The sequence below is a fragment of the Medicago sativa genome, chromosome 1, assembly GCF_051527215.1.
Source record: "Medicago sativa cultivar Bolivia chromosome 1, Bolivia_mono, whole genome shotgun sequence".
Classification (NCBI taxonomy): Eukaryota; Viridiplantae; Streptophyta; class Magnoliopsida; order Fabales; family Fabaceae; genus Medicago; species Medicago sativa.
The window spans coordinates 9,195,624-9,217,310 of NC_140749.1; the positions used below are offsets into that span (position 1 = coordinate 9,195,624).

Sequence of the window (21,687 nt, forward strand, 5' to 3'; positions counted from 1 at the left end):
TATGAGATGCAAAATGATGCATGATATGTTTATGCAAAAATAGACATATTTTTTTTTATTTATCGAAGGACTTATAGAAGCAATTTTGTAAACATTATAAAAGATAAGGGATGAACTTTACAAATAGAAGCAAGATAATTCCCTTTTTTAACAAAACTGAGCCAAGGGACAGACTCCAAAGTACATAACAGAAAGCTATAAAAAAGAAGAACAAAATGGGAAACTCTTGAGCTCCTGTAGTGGACTACTCCCCAAAGTCTGGGTGTGTACTTGCAAAGAGATCCATGCGTCTCTTCTTTCTCCCAGGACAAACCTTGTCAAGTAAATCCTGGTTCTCTCGGACAACGGCTTTCAGCTTAGTGTTTTCATCCTTTTCCTTGCGATTAATCCGAATTTGATGATCTAATAAATTCTTCACAGTATCATACTCTCGCTCCTTCTCGCGGTACTTTCCTTCCCACATGGACTTCTCACGCCTTTCGATGTCCAACTGCTCCTGATACCCTCCCAAGGACTCAAGAGGTAAAGGTAAAGGTATAGCTGGAACGGTTGAGGTCACCAGTCTTTGTCGAGGGTAAGGCATCTTCAATTTATTAGCTCGATCGATGACCCATTGGACATAAATTTCATGAGCGATAACAGACCTCTTCCCTAACTGATTTCTATCCTTCCTGACAATGGAATACCAAGCTTTTTCGAACTGTGCTCCTTGATTCCCATCATCCTTTTTGTAGAGGAAGAAATCCCTGTCTAGGATGAGGTACACGGGATTCTGTTGGAACAAAATGTGTTTAACAATGAACCTTAAAGGGTTTTGATGATAACAAGGTATTAAAAATTGTAAATTGGACTAGCTAATATTTGTTCAAGTGTACAGGACCATAATTATAAAGTTACATCATCATTGGTTCTGAATGAGCAAATAAAGAGCTATGGAAACAACAAAAATTTGAAGCTTGGACGCTCCTGAAGGCAACTTGCTACTGAAGAGAAAAAGCGCTCCTGAAGTCAAGCTGCTCCTGAAGAAATAGCGCTCCTGAAGTAAGCTGCTCCTGAAGAATAGTGCTTCTGAAGACAAGAGGTCCAGAAGCCACATCATCAGAAGCTGCGTCATCAGAAGCTGCAGAAGTCATATCATCAGAAGCTGCATCATCAGAAGCTGCCTCATCAGAAGCCATTTCACCAGAAGCTGAATATCAACTGGATTTGCAAAGAATCAAGAATTGAAGAATTATCAATGCAAAAGCTGTCTATTGGATTCGAAAACACAAACAAAGGATTAGTGGAGTTTGCAACGGTCATTTCAAAGGTGTTTGAAGGCGTGTGTTTGCAATTTGGACGAAAGCGTTGACATTGTACTTTGTACGAATTGTACAACCACGTTCTCCACTACTCTGTTTTGTGTCCGCGCTACAGGACAAGAAAACAGCTCCAGAATACGGTTTCGCCTGCATAGATGTTCCTTTGGATAAGGAATGGATTTCAAATTTGTTCTTCATAGGACAACAGCCAAATCAGGCAAAAGATTATTGGTGAAAGATCAAGCTTCAACAACGACTCTTTGGTGTGCTGGCAATTTCACAACGTCTCTCTCACACCTCTATATAAAGGAGTGAAGACCTAGAGAATTGGTAATGCAAGAACGCTGAACGAAAGACTCACAAGATTTTCACAAGTACCAAACCTCTGCTGAAATTGTTCTGCATTCACTTAGAATTTCTGTGTCTCAAAGTCATATCTTAGAAATTCTTAAGTCCATTGAGTCTGTATCTGATTTGTATTGTGAGCACCTCTGATTGTATATCAAGTGTTCAACCTTAAACAATTTTCTGTGTAATTTTGTTTAGTTAGGAAGTCTCTTGCAGTTGTGCTTGAGCAGGAAGTCTCTTGATTGTGTTCTTGAGCAAAGGAAGTCTCTTGCTTGTGTGCTTGAGCATTGGAAGTCTCTTGCTTGTGTGCTTGAGCATTTGTAATCAGATATTACTCATAGTGAAATCTCCTTGGAAGTGCAAGGGGGACTGGACTACTTCCGGATTGTGGAAGGAACCAGTATAATTGCTTTGTGTCGTTCTTCTTCTCTCTCTCTCTGTTTTATTCCGCTGCATTTAGATTCTGATTATCACTTCAGAAGCTGTCTCGCTTAGCTTCTGATCAGTGTGTTCAGTTTTTAGGAGAAACGAAGAATTTTTCTAAAACACAATTCAACCCCCCTTCTTGTGTTTTTCTCACCTTCAATTGGTATCTAGAGCCTTGGTCTGTTGTGTAACACTTAACCGTGCAACAGTCAAAGATCTGAGAAAAACATGTCTACTCCTACTCCTACTGGTCCTGGTGATACTAGCTATAAACATGTCTCACATGATTATAGTGATAGTAAGAAAACCAGTATTGGAAAAGTTCCAAAGTTCAATGGAGATGCTGAAGAGTTCTCTTGGTGGAAGACCAACTTTTACAGTTACATCATGAGCCTAGATGAAGAATTATGGGATATTCTGGAAGATGGTGTTGGTGATTTAGTCCTTGATGAAGAAGGAGCTGCTGTGGATAGAAAGAAACATACTCCAGAACTGAGGAAACTTTACAAGAAGCATCATATTATCAGAGGAGCTCTTGTCACTGCCATACCCAAAGCAGAATACATGAAGATGAGTGACAAATCCACTGCTAAAGCTATGTTTGCTTCTCTCTGTTCAAATTATGAAGGGAGCAAGAAGGTCAAAGAAGCAAAGGCTCTCCTGCTTGTACATCAGTGTGAGTTATTCAAAATGAAGGATGATGAAACTATTGAGGAGATGTACTCAAGGTTTCAAACCTTAGTTTCTGGTCTACAGATTCTAAAGAAGAGCTATGTTGCTTCTGATCATGTAAGCAAGATACTCAGAAGCTTACCTGCCAGATGGAGACCAAAAGTGACTGCCATTGAGGAAGCTAAAGATTTAAACACTTTAAGTGTCGAAGATCTTGTTAGTTCTCTCAAAGTTCATGAGTTAAGTCTTAATGAACATGAGTCTACTAAGAAGAGTAAATCAATAGCTCTTCCATCCAAAGGCAAGTCATCAAAAGCTCTCAAAGTGGTTGAATCTGAAGAGGAAGAACAGTCAAGTTCAGACTCTGAACCAGATGCTGCAGAAATGGCCATGCTCTCAAACAGACTTCAATATCTGGCCAAGAAGAACAGAAAGTTTCTCTCCAGAAGGGGTAACTCCAGAAGCTCAAGGAAAGAAGATCAGAAGGGATGCTTCAACTGTAAGAAGCCAGGTCACTTCATTGCTGAATGCCCTGATCTTCAAAGAGAAAAGTCAAAGGACAAGTCAAAGAGGTCTACATTCAAACCAAGCAAATTCAAGAAGCAGATTAAGCAGAGTTTAATGGCAACCTGGGATGATTTGGGTAGTGAATCTGGATCTGATAAAGAGGAAGCTGATGAAGATGCAAAGGTAGTTGTTGGGTTGGTAGCAACAGCAACTTCAGAAGCTGGGTCAGATTCAGACTCAGAAGATGAAAACGAGGTATATTCCAAAATTCCCAGAGATGAACTTGTTGAGTCACTTAAAGAACTTCTTACACATTTTGAAGTAAGAACCAATGAGTTGAAGGATTTAAAAGAAAAATATGCTGATTTGGTACAACAGCAAAAATCAACTTTATTGGATCTGAAAGCTTCTGAACAAGGACTTAGGGGCTTTGACTTCATGTGTAAAACATATGAAGATCAGCTCAGGTTCTTATGTCAGAAGCTACAAGAAAAGTGTAATGAAAAACCTTTAAGTAACCATGAAATTGCTCTTGAAGATTTTATTATATCTGGCATTGACAGAAGCAGAGTGGCTTCTATGATTTATAGCATTTACAAGAACAATGGCAGAGGAATTGGTTTTCCAGAAGTGAAACTGGAGAAAACCAATCTAAAGTCTTGTTGTGAATGCATCAAGGAAGGTCTGAAAACATTCTTTGTACCAGAAGGGGCTGAGTTGGAAACTGTTGTTCAATCAGAACCTGAAGCTTCTAGTTCTAAGGCTAAGATTACTTCAAAGCCAAAGAACTCTAAGTCAAAGGCTATGATCAAATCTGATTCCAAAACTTCAAAGGTTAGGATCCTGAAAAGATCAGAACCTATTCCTCAGAGTCTGGTGAAACCAAAATCTGGGGTTCTGAAGTCTAAGTTTCAGAAGAAGACAGTTACTGCTTCTGAAGTACCAAAACCTAAGGTGATGGTTAATCAGAAGCAACCCAACTCACAGCACAAGGTACAAGAAGTGAAGAGTAAAGCCTTAAGTACTAACCTTCCAGGACCCATAGAACAATGGGTACCTAAATCTAAAAATGTCAATGATGCAGGTATGTCTAAGAGCAGTGCCAAAGCAAAGATCATGGTACCTAGACAGTGGTTGCTCAAGACACATGACAGGAGACAAGTCCATGTTCCTCAGCCTAACAATGAAAGAGGGAGGAAATGTGAAATTTGGAGGCAACCAGTCAGGCAAGATCATAGGTACAGGAACTATTGGTAACTCCTCTACCTCAATTAATAATGTATGGTTGGTAGATGGTCTTGAACATAACCTTTTGAGCATTAGTCAATTTTGTGATAATGGTTATGATGTGCTTTTTGAAAAACCCAACTGTACAGTAATCAACAAGGAAGACAAATCCATTGTGTTCAAAGGAAAGAGAGTTGACAATGTCTATAAAATCAATTTTTCTGAACTGGCTGATCAGAAGGTGATGTGCCTACTATCAGTGAATGATAAGAAATGGATGTGGCACAGAAGGTTGGGACATGCTAACTGGAGGTTAATCTCTAAGCTTAGTAAGTTACAACTTGTGAAAGGGCTACCAGACATTGACTATTATTCAGATGCACTCTGTGGTGCATGTCAGAGAGGGAAAATTGTGAAATAATCTTTTAAAACAAAAGATATTGTTTCAACCTCAAGACCTTTAGAATTACTCCATATTGATTTATTTGGACCAGTAAGTACTGCATCCTTATATGGAAGTAGATATGGATTAGTCATTGTTGATGATTACAGCAGATGGACTTGGGTGAAATTCATAAAGAGTAAAGATGTTGCGTGTGATGTATTCAGTAGCTTCTGCACTCAAATTCAATCTGAAAAAGAATCAAAAATTTTGAAAGTCAGAAGTGATGATGGTGGAGAATTTGAAAATGAGCCATTTGAAGCTTTTTGTGAAAAACATGGAATTTTCCATGAATTCTCTTCTCCTAGAACACCACAACAAAATGGGGTTGTAGAGAGAAAGAATAGAACTTTACAAGAAATGGCCAGAACCATGATTCATGAAAACAATTTACCAAAACATTTTTGGGCAGAAGCAGTGAATACAGCATGCTATGTTCAAAACAGGATCTATATTAGACCTATTTTGGAGAAAACAGCATATGAACTCTTTAAAGGAAGAAAACCCAATATCTCTTACTTTCATCAATTTGGATGTACATGTTACATTCTGAACAACAAGCTCTACCTAAAGAAATTTGATGCCAAGGCCCAAAGAGGAATCATTTTAGGTTACTCTGAAAGGTCAAAGGCATACAGGGTGTATAATTCAGAAACACTCTGTGTTGAAGAATCTATGCACGTTAAATTTGATGACAAAGAGCTTGAAGATAAAACTTCAAAGCAAGGTGAAAGTTTTGCAGAGATACAGGTTCCTGAAGCTACTCCAGAACCTGATCAGATAGCTGAGTCTGAAGATAGTCCAGAAGCTGAACCCACATCAGAAGCACAAGATGAAGCTGCTTCTGATGAAGCACAAGATGACTCACATCAAGAAGATCCTCCCAGAAACACATTCAAACACAAGTCTTCACATCCTGAAGAGCTAATCATTGGAAACAAAGATAGTCCAAGAAGAACAAGATCACATTTCAGACAAGAAGAGTCAATGATTGGACTAATCTCAATGATTGAACCTACAACAGTTGATGAAGCACTTTCAGATGATGGATGGATCCTAGCTATGCAAGAAGAGTTGAATCAATTTCAAAGAAATGATGTGTGGGATCTGGTACCCAAACCTCAGCACAAGAACATTATTGGAACAAAATGGGTATTCAGAAACAAGCTGAATGAGCAAGGTGAAGTAACAAGAAACAAAGCCAGACTTGTTGCACAAGGGTATAGTCAACAAGAAGGCATTGATTACACTGAAACGTTTGCTCCAGTTGCAAGATTGGAAGCAATCAGGTTACTTCTTTCCTATGCAGTTAATCATGGCATAATATTATATCAGATGGATGTCAAGAGTGCATTTCTCAATGGTGTCATAGAAGAAGAAGTGTATGTTAAGCAACCTCCTGGATTTGAGGATATTAAATATCCTGACCATGTTTTTAAATTGAAGAAATCACTATATGGCTTGAAACAAGCTCCCAGAGCTTGGTATGATAGACTAAGTAATTTCTTAATCAAAAATGATTTTAAGAGAGGACAGGTTGACACTACACTCTTCAGAAGGACCCTTGGGAAAGATACTCTTGTTGTGCAAATATATGTTGATGATATAATATTTGGTTCTACTAATGCATCTCTTTGCAAGGAATTTTCTGAGTTAATGCAGGATGAATTTGAAATGAGCATGATGGGAGAGCTGAAGTTCTTCCTTGGCATTCAAATCAATCAATGCAAAGATGGAGTCTATGTTCATCAATCAAAGTACACAAAGGAGCTTCTGAAGAAGTTCAAACTTGAAGATTGTAAAGTGATGAACACTCCAATGCATCCTACGTGCAACCTGAGCAAAGAAGATGAAGGAACTAAAGTAGATCAGAAGCTGTATAGAGGTATGATTGGTTCTTTGTTATACCTCACTGCATCTAGGCCAGATATTTTATTCAGTGTATGCTTGTGTGCAAGATTCCAATCGGATCCTAGAGAATCTCATATGACTGTTGTCAAGAGAATCTTCAGGTATTTGAAAGGAACAACCAATCTTGGACTCTTTTATAGGAAATCCTTAGATTATAAGCTAATTGGATTCTGTGATGCTGATTATGCTGGTGATAGGATTGAAAGAAAGTCAACCAGTGGCAATTGTCAATTTCTGGGTGATAATCTTATATCCTGGGCTAGCAAAAGACAAACAACTATTGCTATGTCTACAGCAGAAGCAGAATACATTTCAGCTGCAAGTTGTTGTACACAACTACTTTGGATGAAACATCAGTTGGAAGATTATCAGATAACTGCTAACAGTATTCCCATTTATTGTGATAATACTGCTGCTATTTGTTTGTCTAAAAATCCAATTTTGCATTCAAGAGCGAAGCACATTGAAATCAAACACCATTTTATCAGAGATTATGTTCAAAAAGGAATTTTAGATATACAATTCATTGATACTGAAAATCAATGGGCTGATATATTTACTAAGCCTTTAACTGTTGAAAGATTTGATTTTATAAAGAAAAATTTGAACATGCACTTTGTATCTGATTAAATGCTTGCTTGCTCCTGAATAGGATTTTAGGTTCTGAAGTTAGTTCAGAAGCAGTAGTCCATCAGAAGCTCTTTATTGAGGTTCTGAGGAAAACTCGCTTCTGATGATGACGTCAGCATCTGAAGTCCAGAAGCTGGATTTATTGCTTCTGAATAGTTGAATTAGTGGAAACGTTGGAAGTTACCTTTTAAAAAGTAACTTTTGGCCCACTAACTTGGTAGTTACTCTGTGAACCTCTTACGTGGCCTGTATGTGTTGGTGTATAACTAAAAGGGCAATGATGATTTAAAAGCTTTGAAAGTACTTTTCACGCGCCCCCAATTTTGTCATTAATGTTATGTTTGTTTGTCTCTTTTGAATTGCAATCGTTTTACTTTTAACACTTTGTCAATTCACACACTACTCACTCACAACAAACACATTTGCTCTCAAACCTCTTGCGAAGTAAGCGCATTCTCTCAACCTTAGAACCCTAAAATCTTCATCTTCTTCAAATCTTCGTAAATCATCAAATGGCATCATCAAGCTCAAAAGTTTCAGAATCTACATCAAACAAGCAAAGCGTATCAGAATCTGGGTCCATCTACAAAAAGAAGACTATGGATATTCCATGGGAATCCTTAATAGTTCAAGTAGAGTCACCGGTGGATTTTGCTTCACTCAAGAAGTATGAAGTAAACATGGAAGGTTTGATAGAAACTCAGATGATGTCTGAGTATTTCAAGATGCTAAATGGGCCAACATATGTGAACTTGGTCAAGGACTTTTGGTTAAAAGCTGAAGTGTACAATGAAAAGCCTGCAAAAGTCGTAAGCAAACAAGCGGGGTCAAAGAAAGGGAAAATGGTCATGGATATGAATCCTACATCATTTGATAGCTTAGAAATAAGGTCTGAAGTGATGGGCATTCCTATAACCATCACTGAGGACGTTATAGCTAAAGCTTGTAGGATGCATGCAGAGGGAAGATTCCAAGAAATAGTCAGGAAGGAAGATGTCCTGCTAAAAGGTTACTACAACTCTCTTCTGGGTGGGAAGAAAGATGCCAAGCCTTCAGAGATGGAGATTCACAACAGAATGTTGGTGAAATTCAGTAATGATTGCTTCTTTCAAAGAGCAGGAGGGTCTGACCAACCCAACAACCAACAGAAGCTAGCAATTTATTTCATGACCAATCTTGAAAAGATAAACTTCCCCAGATATGTAATGGATCATCTCTGCTGGGCCATAAACGAAAGCACTACAAGAGGAAGAAAACAAGTACCCTATGGAAGATTGCTTTCTGAAATCTTTCATCAAGGAAGGGTGCTGGAGTTCTTAAAAAGGACAAGGAGTGCTTCTGATAAATGTTTCGAAGTTTCTACTGCTGAAAGGACTATCAGTAGCAGGAGCTTATGCTCTATGAAGTTCATCAAAGAAGCCCCTAAAGATGAAAAGTGGTTAGAGATGACAACTGCTGAAACTGAGATAATCAGGGACTTTCCTCCCATCTTTAAGGAAAGTGACTCTGATTTCCTAGTTCAATCAGTAGCTGAGTACGTCTTGGAGGAAGATGCAAGGTCTCAGGAGGAAGCTGCTCTTGCTAAAGGGAAAGGCAAGAAGGCCAAGGCAGTTGCTGTGTCAGAAGCTGCTGTTTCTGAGGCACCTGAAGGGAAAAGGGCCAGAACTAGTTCTGAATCAGAAGCTGCTCCTACTAAAGGAAAGAAGGCCAGAACTAGTACTGAGTCAGAAGCTGCTAAACCTGTTTTTATCAAGGAAAAAGGAAAGATGCAGAAGGTTGGTGCTGCTTCTATTCCACAGAAGAGGAGAAAAGGTAAGGCAGACTTGGTAATCACTCAAGAGCAGCTGGATGAAGCTCTTGAAGAAATAGAGAAAGAGGAGGCTGATCCCAAGCTGAAGAAGAAGAAGGCTCCCCTTCAACTTGTGAGTCCTATGGTTGAGATGACTCGAATAAGGAAAAGGATGGCAGATGAACGTGCTGCTGATCTTATATCAGAAAGAAAGGATCAAAAAGCTCAATACATTCATCAAAGAGATGAAAAGCTCAAGGCTTTGGGATTGGAGGACTGTGATAGGTTCTACAAAGATAAACTGGCTGAAGTAAGAGCCATTGCTGGTAAACCTACTGAAGACAATGAGGAAGACGATATGATGCTCGTCTTTGAAAATGCTCCAGAAGAGGGAACTTCAGAAGCAGTTTCTCAATCTGCTGATCCACAGAAGATCACTTCTGAAGCTGACCCTGCAGATCAGGTAATCCAGATTCCAGTCACCTCTATCCCCTCTTCACCCTCTTCACCATCAGCACCTGAACAAATAGAAGACACTTCTGTCTTAGACAATCTTGCTCTCCACTACTCAGGTGAATTACTCATAGACAAAACTTCAGAAAAGGCCTCTGAAGCAACTCCAGAAGCAGCTGCTTCTGAAAATGTTGTTTCAGAAAACCCCCATCAACAAACACCTGAACCACAAAAACCCACAACACCCCCACAATCACCAATAGCCATCATTGACCACCAACTCAACAATCAAACAACAACTTCACTACAACAACCACCAACTGAAACTGAATTTCAACCTTTACCTGAACACTCTCCAGAACCAACTCCCATGGATGTTGACATCTCTCAAGTCAATGTTCAAGACTCAACCTCCACCACACACATTGATTCTGACCAGCCTTCGTCTTCAAACACACAAACACACCTTACCTTTCCAATTCCTAACCCCATTCAAGATTTAGAAATCAGTGATTCTGATCTTGAAACCCTTGATCATCCACCCACAAACATCCTGGAATCTGGATATATTAATTCTGAGCTTCTCACAATCTTGAGTCAGATGCATAATCTGGTGGATCAAAGAAGGACAATTGATCTCACAGGTGCATATGAAGACTCCTGGGCATCTCTTCAAAACCGGGCAGCTGGGGTTATTGAAGAAATCAAGGCCAAATGCATCAGAGTCAAGCAAGCTTCAGTCAGAAGGCTAATGGAGCAAGTGAATCAGAGTCTTAGAGTAAGAAGTTCTACACTGCTCCTGGCAAACCAGCCTTTCTTCTTTGAAACGGATTACTTGACCAGAGAAGCAAGGCTGTGTAAGCTTCTGAAGAAACAGATGGCACAGCAGCAGCAAGAAGCTAGAGAAAGGGAACAAGCTCTTCTTCAGAGGCAACAACAACTTGAAGAACTGTTGAAGAAGAAGATTGAAGAAATGGAAGAGATGAAGAAACAACAACAAACCAACCCTTAGTTGCACACCCTTGTGTTTTTCTTTGTTTGTTGTCTATTTTAAAATTTCTTAGTCCTTGCTTCTGAAACCATCTTGTCTTATTTCTCTTGCTTCTGAATGCTTACTGATTCTGACTGTTTAGCTGCTTCTGACAATTGATATACATGTTCATATATTTTGCTCTGACTTATTTAGTTCACTTTCTTTTATACTCTCTCCTGTTTGAGTTTTTCTCATATCTTTTTGTCTTTTATGCTTAAATTTATTTTAATTTTTTTTGATAATGACAAAAGGGGGAGTATATGTGACAAGTATTTAAAGGCTCTGAGCCCCATTAATGGCATTTGAAATTTTTGAAAACCTTCTATCATTTTTTTTTACCTTATTGGTATAAGCTATGAACGAATGAAGGAGTATCAAAATTCAAGTAAAATTAATTGAACCATTCTTCTTATCTATAAGTTAATTCTTTCAATGATTCAATTTTATTTTTAAGCTCTGATAATATTATTGCGCGAAAAATGAATTTAATTAACCTGGATAGAACTTAGGGGGAGCTTACAAACCTCACCTTAAAGACTATCAGACTCAGGGGGAGTTTGAGCTTACAAACCTCAGATTCTGAGCTTACAAACCTCAGAACCCCAAAGTCAACTTGTTAATTAGATTAACAACAATTGATCAATTTTAAATACTTTTGTTTGTCATCATCAAAAAGGGGGAGATTGTTGGAACAAAATGTGTTTAACAATGAACCTTAAAGGGTTTTGATGATAACAAGGTATTAAAAATTGTAAATTGGACTAGCTAATATTTGTTCAAGTGTACAGGACCATAATTATAAAGTTACATCATCATTGGTTCTGAATGAGCAAATAAAGAGCTATGGAAACAACAAAAATTTGAAGCTTGGACGCTCCTGAAGGCAACTTGCTACTGAAGAGAAAAAGCGCTCCTGAAGTCAAGCTGCTCCTGAAGAAATAGCGCTCCTGAAGTAAGCTGCTCCTGAAGAATAGTGCTTCTGAAGACAAGAGGTCCAGAAGCCACATCATCAGAAGCTGCGTCATCAGAAGCTGCAGAAGTCATATCATCAGAAGCTGCATCATCAGAAGCTGCCTCATCAGAAGCCATTTCACCAGAAGCTGAATATCAACTGGATTTGCAAAGAATCAAGAATTGAAGAATTATCAATGCAAAAGCTGTCTATTGGATTCGAAAACACAAACAAAGGATTAGTGGAGTTTGCAACGGTCATTTCAAAGGTGTTTGAAGGCGTGTGTTTGCAATTTGGACGAAAGCGTTGACATTGTACTTTGTACGAATTGTACAACCACGTTCTCCACTACTCTGTTTTGTGTCCGCGCCACAGGACAAGAAAACAGCTCCAGAATACGGTTTCGCCTGCATAGATGTTCCTTTGGATAAGGAATGGATTTCAAATTTGTTCTTCATAGGACAACAGCCAAATCAGGCAAAAGATTATTGGTGAAAGATCAAGCTTCAACAACGACTCTTTGGTGTGCTGGCAATTTCACAACGTCTCTCTCACACCTCTATATAAAGGAGTGAAGACCTAGAGAATTGGTAATGCAAGAACGCTGAACGAAAGACTCACAAGATTTTCACAAGTACCAAACCTCTGCTGAAATTGTTCTGCATTCACTTAGAATTTCTGTGTCTCAAAGTCATATCTTAGAAATTCTTAAGTCCATTGAGTCTGTATCTGATTTGTATTGTGAGCACCTCTGATTGTATATCAAGTGTTCAACCTTAAACAATTTTCTGTGTAATTTTGTTTAGTTAGGAAGTCTCTTGCAGTTGTGCTTGAGCAGGAAGTCTCTTGATTGTGTTCTTGAGCAAAGGAAGTCTCTTGCTTGTGTGCTTGAGCATTGGAAGTCTCTTGCTTGTGTGCTTGAGCATTTGTAATCAGATATTACTCATAGTGAAATCTCCTTGGAAGTGCAAGGGGGACTGGACTACTTCCGGATTGTGGAAGGAACCAGTATAATTGCTTTGTGTCGTTCTTCTTCTCTCTCTCTCTGTTTTATTCCGCTGCATTTAGATTCTGATTATCACTTCAGAAGCTGTCTCGCTTAGCTTCTGATCAGTGTGTTCAGTTTTTAGGAGAAACGAAGAATTTTTCTAAAACACAATTCAACCCCCCTTCTTGTGTTTTTCTCACCTTCAGATTCATCTTCATATAATACCCAAACTGTCGTCTAGCAAGAACCGGGCTGTAACTAATTCCTCCACGCGTACCGAGAAGAGGTACGTTGTTGAAGTCCCCACAACTATTAATGACAAACTCTGGGTCACAAACTGGGTTAAACCAATCTATGTCCTTCGGGGTCCAAGTCATGAGCTTCTGAGACCAAGGGAGACGTTCTGGTCTAAGCTTGGGACGGGGTAAGTGTGGAGTAATCCAGCGGTGGAGTAAAGGTGTACAGCAAACGATGGTCCCTTTTTCTTTACGAGTGCGTTCATGAATAGAAACATAGGTGTCAGCTAGCAAAACAGGAACTGGGTTTTGGGTTAAGAAGATCCGAATGGCATTCGTGTCAACAAAATTGTCAACATTTGGGAAGAGGACCATACCATAGATAAGCAGGGCGAGGATAGATTCAAAGGCAACGGTCTGGGATTTCTCAAAACAAGTGGTGGCTTTTTGGTGAAGGAAGTTGTATGGTAGGCATTGGAGACCATTTTTGGGGGTGAATTCGTTTTTTATATCGGCTACCTCAAGGTGAAGGGCCTTTGCGATGGTAGGAATCTTAGGAGTGGGTCTAGAGGCATGAAAGGGTACTTCGTTGAGTACGGGTAAACCAACCCAATGAGAGTATTCCTCTAAAGTAGGGATAAGCTGAAAGTCTGGGAATGTGAAGCAATGGTAGATCGGATCGTAGAATTGGACCAAAGTATTGAGAAGTACCACATCCACTTTTGTCCTGAGAATATCGAGTAAATTACCATACTGTTTCTGAAAACGATCCGGATCCTTCAACATCTTTGTCAGACTCTTTAAACTCTCTACATCAGGACTTTTGAATTTATACCCATGAGTTCTTCTTCCAATACCCTCCATATCCTTTGATGTTTACAAAGAAAATCCTATATAAGTCCTTCGATATTTTAATGGATGGAAAAAAAAAAAATTTATGGATGAATGCATGTATGCATGATTTATGCTACACAAACGGTGAAAACATGGTGAAGTATAAGTCCATAATTTTGGAGTCAAGGGTAACAACGCCATTTGGTAAGGACTATGGTTTAATTTGCACTTGTAACAAGGGTTCTACCAAGTTCCCAAAGTCCAACCCCCTCCGAATTTTATCGGATACCGAGAAAACACCCGGTCCAACAACGTTCGTAGGAAAGTCTCGTTCGAGTGTAGTATCGCGTGTCGACTAATTCCGAGAAAACACCCGGTTAGCCACCGCACTACGTCCTAAAAGGCCAAGATGGGTTAAATGTTACTAAAGGTCCTTAGCGTTCGAACGGAAACTTAAGAGTAATAAAGTCTAAACGTGAAAACACACGCCGACAAATATCACTTTAAGCTCCTCCGCTAAGTGTGATCATCTCACATGTGTCAAAACACGAGTATACTCTCGGTATGACACTATGAGTTTACCACTCCTATCTTATATTTCTCTCAAGCCCGGGTTAGGACTTATCTCACCACTCATATTTTAGGAAAGAAGAAACAAGAAGGAAGAACATATATACACATATTTCCATCTTTGACTAAAATTTTATTTTTTTAGCAAGTTTATAGCACAAAATTTAAATAAAGCCAAGTTAGGCTTAACCCTCTTACTTTTTATATCCCCAGTGAAGTCGCCATTTCTGTCGCGTCATTTTTCGGACGGTCAAAGGCCATTTTGATTTGGCGTTCGACCCGCTTTATTGTTTTCACGACTGAACATTTAATTCTTTTCAAAAGAAAGTGGAAAAAGGTTCAAATACCACATTTTTTAGGGATTAAGGGTTCGGGGGTCGGTTATATTTAGGGAAGGTGTTAAGCACCCTAAATATTCATAGTACTCTACGAGAACCTCTTGATTTTATTTAACTTTTGTGCTATAAACTTGCTTGCTTTAAAAAATGGAATTTGCAATGATAAAAGAAAATTAGAGACCTAAATTATCTACGTTTTATTGATTTGGAAGGACGAGTGTCCTCTGCCTACGTACCCGTGAGGGATCAAAACCTCGTAGTTCGGGGTAGAAATTGACGTTTGATTGGTTGAGTGTTTTTTTTTTTATGTTCTTAAAAAAGGGTTTTAAAATGAAAGAAAGCCAAAGTGGCAAATGAGTATTTGTTTGTGTTTTTTAATATTGAAAGAAAGTAGACTCAAAGTAGGATTAAATTGATTGATGATTTGATTAAGAAATAAACTAAAAAAAGACGATCACTTGATTGAAGATCAAGGTTTGTTTATGAAAATATTTTTGTGATTTGATTATTTGGTGTTTTTGTTGTTTTGAATATTGATATGAAAATTATATAAACAGAATGAGAAAAAATAATATTAAACTGAAATATAAGGTTATTTTAACCTGGACCAGAATACTCTGGAGAACGACTATATAAGCATAAGCATAATATTAACAGTCGATTTAGGACCAGATTACTCTGGATTAATTTAATTAAACAAGGACCAGATCGTTCTGGAGAATAATTAAATTTAAACAAAAATATATTATTAACAGTTAATTAGGACCAGAGCACTCTGGATTAATTTAATTAACAAGGACCAGATTGTTCTGGAGAATAATATAATATTAATAGTTAAATTAGGACCAGAGCACTCTGGATTAATTTAATTAACAAGGACCAGATTGTTCTGGAGAATAATATAATATTAATAGTTAAATTAGGACCAGAACACTCTGGATTGAGGTGTGTATTTAATGACAAAATTTAAATATGCATATAATAATAGTAGATAATGGAATGCAATGCGAAAATAAAATAAAAATGCATGAGATAATTTATAAATAATAAAATGAGATACGAGCAAGAAATAAATAAAAAAATGCATGAGAATGAAAGTAAAAATGCTAAAGAAATTAAAATGCATGCAATAATTTATAAATGATAAAAATGAAATGTGAGTAAGAAATAAAAATGCATGATGACAAACTTAAACTAATAATAGTAAATAAAGATGCAAAAGAAAAGAAAACAAAGTGCCAAAAAATGTATGCAAGAAACAAAATAAATAAACAGGGGGGTGTGCAAGTAGTAAAGGGGGTGTAGGAAGAAAACTGGAGGGATTGGGCTTAAATGAGCACAGAGGCGCACTGCTGGGCCTGGGTTGGACTTAGACCGGTTCGGACCTCAGGGTGAACCGGTTTAATTAAAAAAACCCGGTTCGAGGAGGAATATAAATAGGGTTTTACTGGTTTTTTCTTTTCATTTTAAACCCTCTTCCTCTCTCTAACTTCTCTCTAGTGAGAGAAGCTCTGTTCTCTCTCATCCCTCTTCTTCATTTCCGGCGACGGGAAGGCTGGTGGTGGGGGTTTCCGGCGCGGTGGCCGGCCACCCTAGGTGGCGGCGCCACCGCTGGAAACCCCTTTTTTTATATATTTTTTTTTTCTATTTCTTCTTTCATTTTTTCCTTCTTTTTCTCTATCTTTTCTTTCTCTTTTCTTTCTTTTCTTTCTCTTTTCTTTCTTTTCTTTCTTCTCCCTCCCGTTAGAGCTTCTTCTTGTTTCTATCTTTTTTTTCTTCTTTTTTTTTTGGTACAAAAACACAATAAAAAAAATAAATTAAACCTAGATCTAGCAATACTAGAAAAAAAGAAAAGAAAAGTACCCCTTTGTGTTTCCTGGGTTTGATTCGGTTTTGTTTTTGAGGGTGATTATGGTGGTTTGAGATGCTGTTTGGTGTGACCTTGTGATTTTGTTACTGGAAAATTTGTGTTGTTTTGGATCGAAATTCCTCTCTGTTTGTGTGTTGGCTGGAAAAAATTTTTGTGTCTTAATGTTGGTTGCAGGTAGTTCTATTTATAGAGTTGAATTGAGACAAAGAGCTTGCTAAAGGAGGACCAAAACCTGCCCTTGTGTGGGATGAAGGGGACATTTACAGGCTGTTAATTGAGCTGTGTTTGGAACATTTTGGACCAAAATTAGATTTTTTATGGACATGATATAAATAATAATAATAATAATAATAATAATAATAACGAAAATAATAATAATAATAATAATAATAATAATAATAATAATAATAATAATAACGATAATAATAATAATAATAATAATAATAATAATAATAATAATAATAATAATAATAATAATAATAATAATAATAATTGAGAGAAGAGGGCCCGACTCGGAACCAATATATGAGGTATTTTAAAATACCTCTCTGCCGATTTTTTCACTGAAAAGACTGAGACTGGTCGGGGTTAGAGGACACGTGTCTGTGATATCTTGGGTCAAAAATTGGGGTATGACAAACTTCCTCACTTCCCTTCTCTTATCCAACCTCCCTAGACCCCGTATATTCCAAGACACCACCCGCATTGTTCACACTCCCCCCGCTCACCGTCACCACCACACCGACTCTCCTAAACATCCCCATCCACCTCTCCGGCGTCATTCACCACCGGCGTCAACACTGGTCCCATTACCACTTTCTTGGAACGAGATAACACACCAAAACTATTTTGATCTAGCCTCTGAAAAGAAACACCAATAGACTTTCCTATATCCTTAATATCATTCGCCTTTGCCTCCGTACTTCCTTTTAAGACAACCCAATTTTGCCAATCATTAGTCGCCGACACCGCCGTTGAAGAGTCATTAGAAGAATGATGATGAACCTCCTCCAACGACTTTGTAACTCTCGCCCTTTGACGTTGGCGATTACGGATTTTTTGTTTCAATATTTTCATCACCTTAGAGTCTTTCAACACTTTCATGACCTATTCTCTATCTTTACTCGGTAGCCTTTACTTATTCCTAAAATATTAAATTATTTTTTTTATCAATTTTTCTATTATTATTAGAAAAAGTATCACTTGGTACTCAAAAACTATACATTTGATCTTGTGATCATATAAGGCTAGCTCTTTTAAAAGTATAAATAAATTGAGAACTCGATGTTAGGTTTCAAGTGTGAGTGGCCGTTAAGTCCCACATTGCCTATGAATGTGTAAAAATGTTGGATTTATAAAAGAGGTCACTCACACATGCCTAAAATCTTAAGGTTTTGGGTAGAGATGTGGGTCTCCCTCTCTTTTGTTCTTGGATCATGGAGCATTGACTTTGTTGTCTCTCCCGCGGCCTCATACCCCCAACAAATGGTATCAAAGCCTTGGTTCGGCTTGGTGGGGGAGGGGGAGTCCTATTATAGGAGGTGAGAACTTACACAGTTACACTTATGGTGGAAATGGCTGGGTTACAAGTGTGAGTGGGGTTAAGTCACACATCGTTTATCAATGGATAAAGTATTGGATTTATAAGAGAGGTGACCCAAATACTCAATATTTTAAGGTTTTTGGTTGAGATATGACGTCTCCCTCTCCTATGACCTTGAAGTATTGTTCTTGTTGTTTATCTCGTGACCTCTGAACTCCTCGACACTGGAATATAAGAACAAACTAGTAAAAGGTAACAATTTATTTCACTCTTCAGATTCCTTTAATTTTTTCCCTCAGTATCTTCACTTTCTTTTTGGTCAAAATACGAGGGAAGGTGAAAATAAGTGTTTTTTCTTTCTTTCTTTCCTTTTGTAGTATAAAATAAGTGTTTTAACTGAAGCAATAAAATAGGATATATATCAAAAAATTAATAGATTACAAAAAATGAAAGTAGCGTAAAAAAAATTCCAACTTAATTTATTTTGAGTTAAAAGAAAGTAAAAAAAATTGTTTTTACCAACCACTTGTTATTATCCTGTCAAAAAAAAAACTTGTAATTATAATGGTATACAAATTTTTTCAATCGTACAGACATGACAAGGATACTTCACCCTATCATAATTACATGGGATAAGTCATCTCTATATTCCCTAAGGCTTTGTTTGCGAGTTTGGAGGGGATGGGAGGGGAAGACTTGAGAAAAAAGGAAGGAGCAAGTGGAAGAAATAGAGGAAAATGGGAGGGGAGGGCTTTGGGGGATAAGTTTTCTTCATAATATTAAACTCTCCTCATTTGGGGGAACTAAAAAATTGTATTGGAGGAGGATTTTGGGGGGTTTTGGAGGGTTTATATGAATTCTTCAAATTTAATCTATGTTGTTATATTATTTTTAAAATTAAAAATATAGTAATTATATGCATTAATTTATCATTATCTATAAAACTACTCTTTTAAAAAAATTGAAAGATTACTCCATTTTCCCTAATATTTTCCACACTTCAAAGTCTTCCCTTCCCCTCCCCTCCAAACTCGCAAACAAAGCCTAAAAGAAAAGGTCATCTCTATATGACAATGCATCAAAAACCAAATAAAACATCTACTCGAAAGATCTTTAATCATGGTTTAAGGTAGCTACCTTAAACCATTTGAATTGGGACAAAATTGTGATAAAAAAACTCAAATAATCGAATCATAATGGTAACGTAAAGGGTTCAACGGGTTGAACCATCCCATTAATACTTGGCATCACCAAACAGTTTCACTTTGGTGCATATTCAGTTGATCTCACACTAGTCCTTGCACCCGTGCTGCCGCACGGGTCATACAAATTGCATATGTGTCAATCCTAAAAGCAAATTTTAATACTTCCTCCGTTTTAAAATGAGTGTCGCTTTAGCCAAAAAAAATTGTTTCAAAATGAGTGTCGCTTTCAGTTTCCAATGCAATAATAATTTTTTTTTTCAATTGTACCCTCCAATTAATACTCTGCACACTACTTCCAAAAAATTACTTTTAAAACTAACCAATAGTTAATAAGGATAATTTGGTAAAATAACCATTCTCTTTCTCTTAATCATTACATTTCTTAATATGTGTGTAAACACCTAAAACGACACTCATTTTGAAACGGAGGGAGTAGTAAGTATCAAACCTTGAAAGTACATCTTAGTGATCACACCTCTCTCTGTTGTTATGGATAAAATATGAAAATAAAACTGTATTAGTCTAAGAAAATAATGTGTTCTCTATGTATAATCTTATATGCTATATGTGTGGGATATATGAACTTCTTTTTGAGAAAACATATCAACCAATTTACGGACCTTCCTTTAAAAAAACAAACCAATTTATGGACCGAAAATGTATACCCAAACACAAAAAATAAGGAAAGGAAAGTAAAAGGAGAACCACATCACCTTAACAAAGCAGAAAAGCATAAATGATCATGGTAGTAGAGTTGGGCAATCATGCATATATAAGATAAGTTGGGGCAAGATTTTATTGAAAAAATTAAAACGTTCATTTTTAGAGTTTCCAATCTAATGAATGGAACTTTTTTTGGATATCATAATCATTTTAATCTTCTTATCATGTTAAGACTGACTTTTCCTAAATTTTCTGACAATTTGATTAGTGTATACGTTTTTTTATTTATTTTATGTGGACATATGGATTTAATTATTTAATAATTGTAGCATACATATTTTTCTTTGAGGTATATAGTACTAACTGTCAAGTAAGTCTTTGTTTTCTCCTTTCATTTTGTGTGACATGCAGAATGGGAAGTTCCTTTTTTTTTCAATAGTGGAGGAAACTATTCAATTTGATAATTAATTAATTCTTTAATTCTTCAAAGATAATTGGAAAGTCAAGTTGTTAATTAATAGTGTAAATTTTTTTTAGATGTACAAATTCAAAGATATATAAATATATATAAGATAGAGAGATAGATGTGTAACTTGGATCATATCCTTTAACCTTCTCTATATATTGTTTTTAGAGGCACTATTCTTTATTCATCTCAATTTTATCTATCTTTATCTTAATTACACATACACAATGTTTATCTCTATCATTATACTTGGAGTATTATGTTTATTATTATTTTTATACGAAAAAATGGTAGTCACTTGTCTTCACCTTTATAAAAAAAACAGTATTATTTATAAATATACCCCTTATTTATATTACCAATTTGTATTAATTAATAGCCAAAAAAATAAAGAGTAAAAAGGAGAAGAAAAACTATAACACCAAATTGAAGAGGAATCATCCAATAGTTTCATGGAGAAAATGACGATAAACAACTATTTTTAATAAGCTTCTTCCTCACCATCAATGATGCAACAAAATAAAAAATAGAAGCATCATTTATCCTAATTCACAAAAAAAATAAAAAATCCACATACACATTAAGGAATAAAAAAATATATAAAAGAAAGTTCGGAAAATAGACTAATAAACATTTGAAGCTTAACTATTTGATCAATCTAAGAGTAACTTGACTCCCTATCAATTATCATATCATAGAAACCAGTTAATAATCAAGAGATAAGAGAAAAATTGTACGTACAGTAATGAATAAATCGTCATATAATTAATACCAAGAAATATTAGAAAATGGATTCAAATCCAAATCCAACACCAAAACTCACTGGTTTCTAGCTTTCATCTTTTGCAGCGAATCAAGACTACTACCACCACATAGTATTATTAGAATTGTGAATATTGTTATTTCCTTTCATATTTGAAGCTCTATGTCTCCTCATGTAGCCACCTAAAGCTTGTCCTATTGCAAACTCCAATCCACAAATAGAACACTCTTGTTTTAGACTTTGATAATCAAAAGATGAAGAGTAAAAGTGAGTGGAAAAACAACAATACAAAATTGAAGATAAATTATCCAATTGTTACTTGAAAGTGATGATGAACAAAACCCAAAATATGATGCACAAAATCACATATTTATACACAATGTTTTCAATGTAGAAACTAAAAATATTGAGATCATATTAGTGGTTGTATATATAATGAGTCAGTGTATGGTCATAATTAAAAATTGAGTTACGGAATAAAAAAAAAAAGCAGTTCAAAGGTTGTGATAGAAATGAATCC

At 36.7% G+C, this 21,687-nt stretch overlaps 1 protein-coding gene across 1 annotated transcript; it reads right to left on the minus strand.

The window, feature by feature from the left end:
- Positions 1–244: 244 nt before the first annotated feature.
- LOC146952402 (uncharacterized) lies at positions 245–13,779 on the minus strand. The gene is made up of 2 exons (XM_085739581.1): positions 12,880–13,779; positions 245–772 (listed from the first exon to the last, which is right to left on the minus strand). The coding sequence occupies exons 1-2, from the start codon at positions 13,777–13,779 to the stop codon at positions 245–247; spliced, it is 1,428 nt and encodes a 475-aa protein (XP_085595707.1).
- Positions 13,780–21,687: the final 7,908 nt, after the last annotated feature.

Bases quoted from the DNA above. Each gene is read 5' to 3' on its own strand.
- LOC146952402 (XM_085739581.1), bottom strand. From the start codon at position 13,779: ATGGAGGGTATTGGAAGAAGAACTCATGGGTATAAATTCAAAAGTCCT. The intron at 773-12,879 runs GTGAGAAAAACA...TTGTTCCAACAG, and splicing joins ATATGAAGATGAATCTGAAG to AATCCCGTGTACCTCATCCT.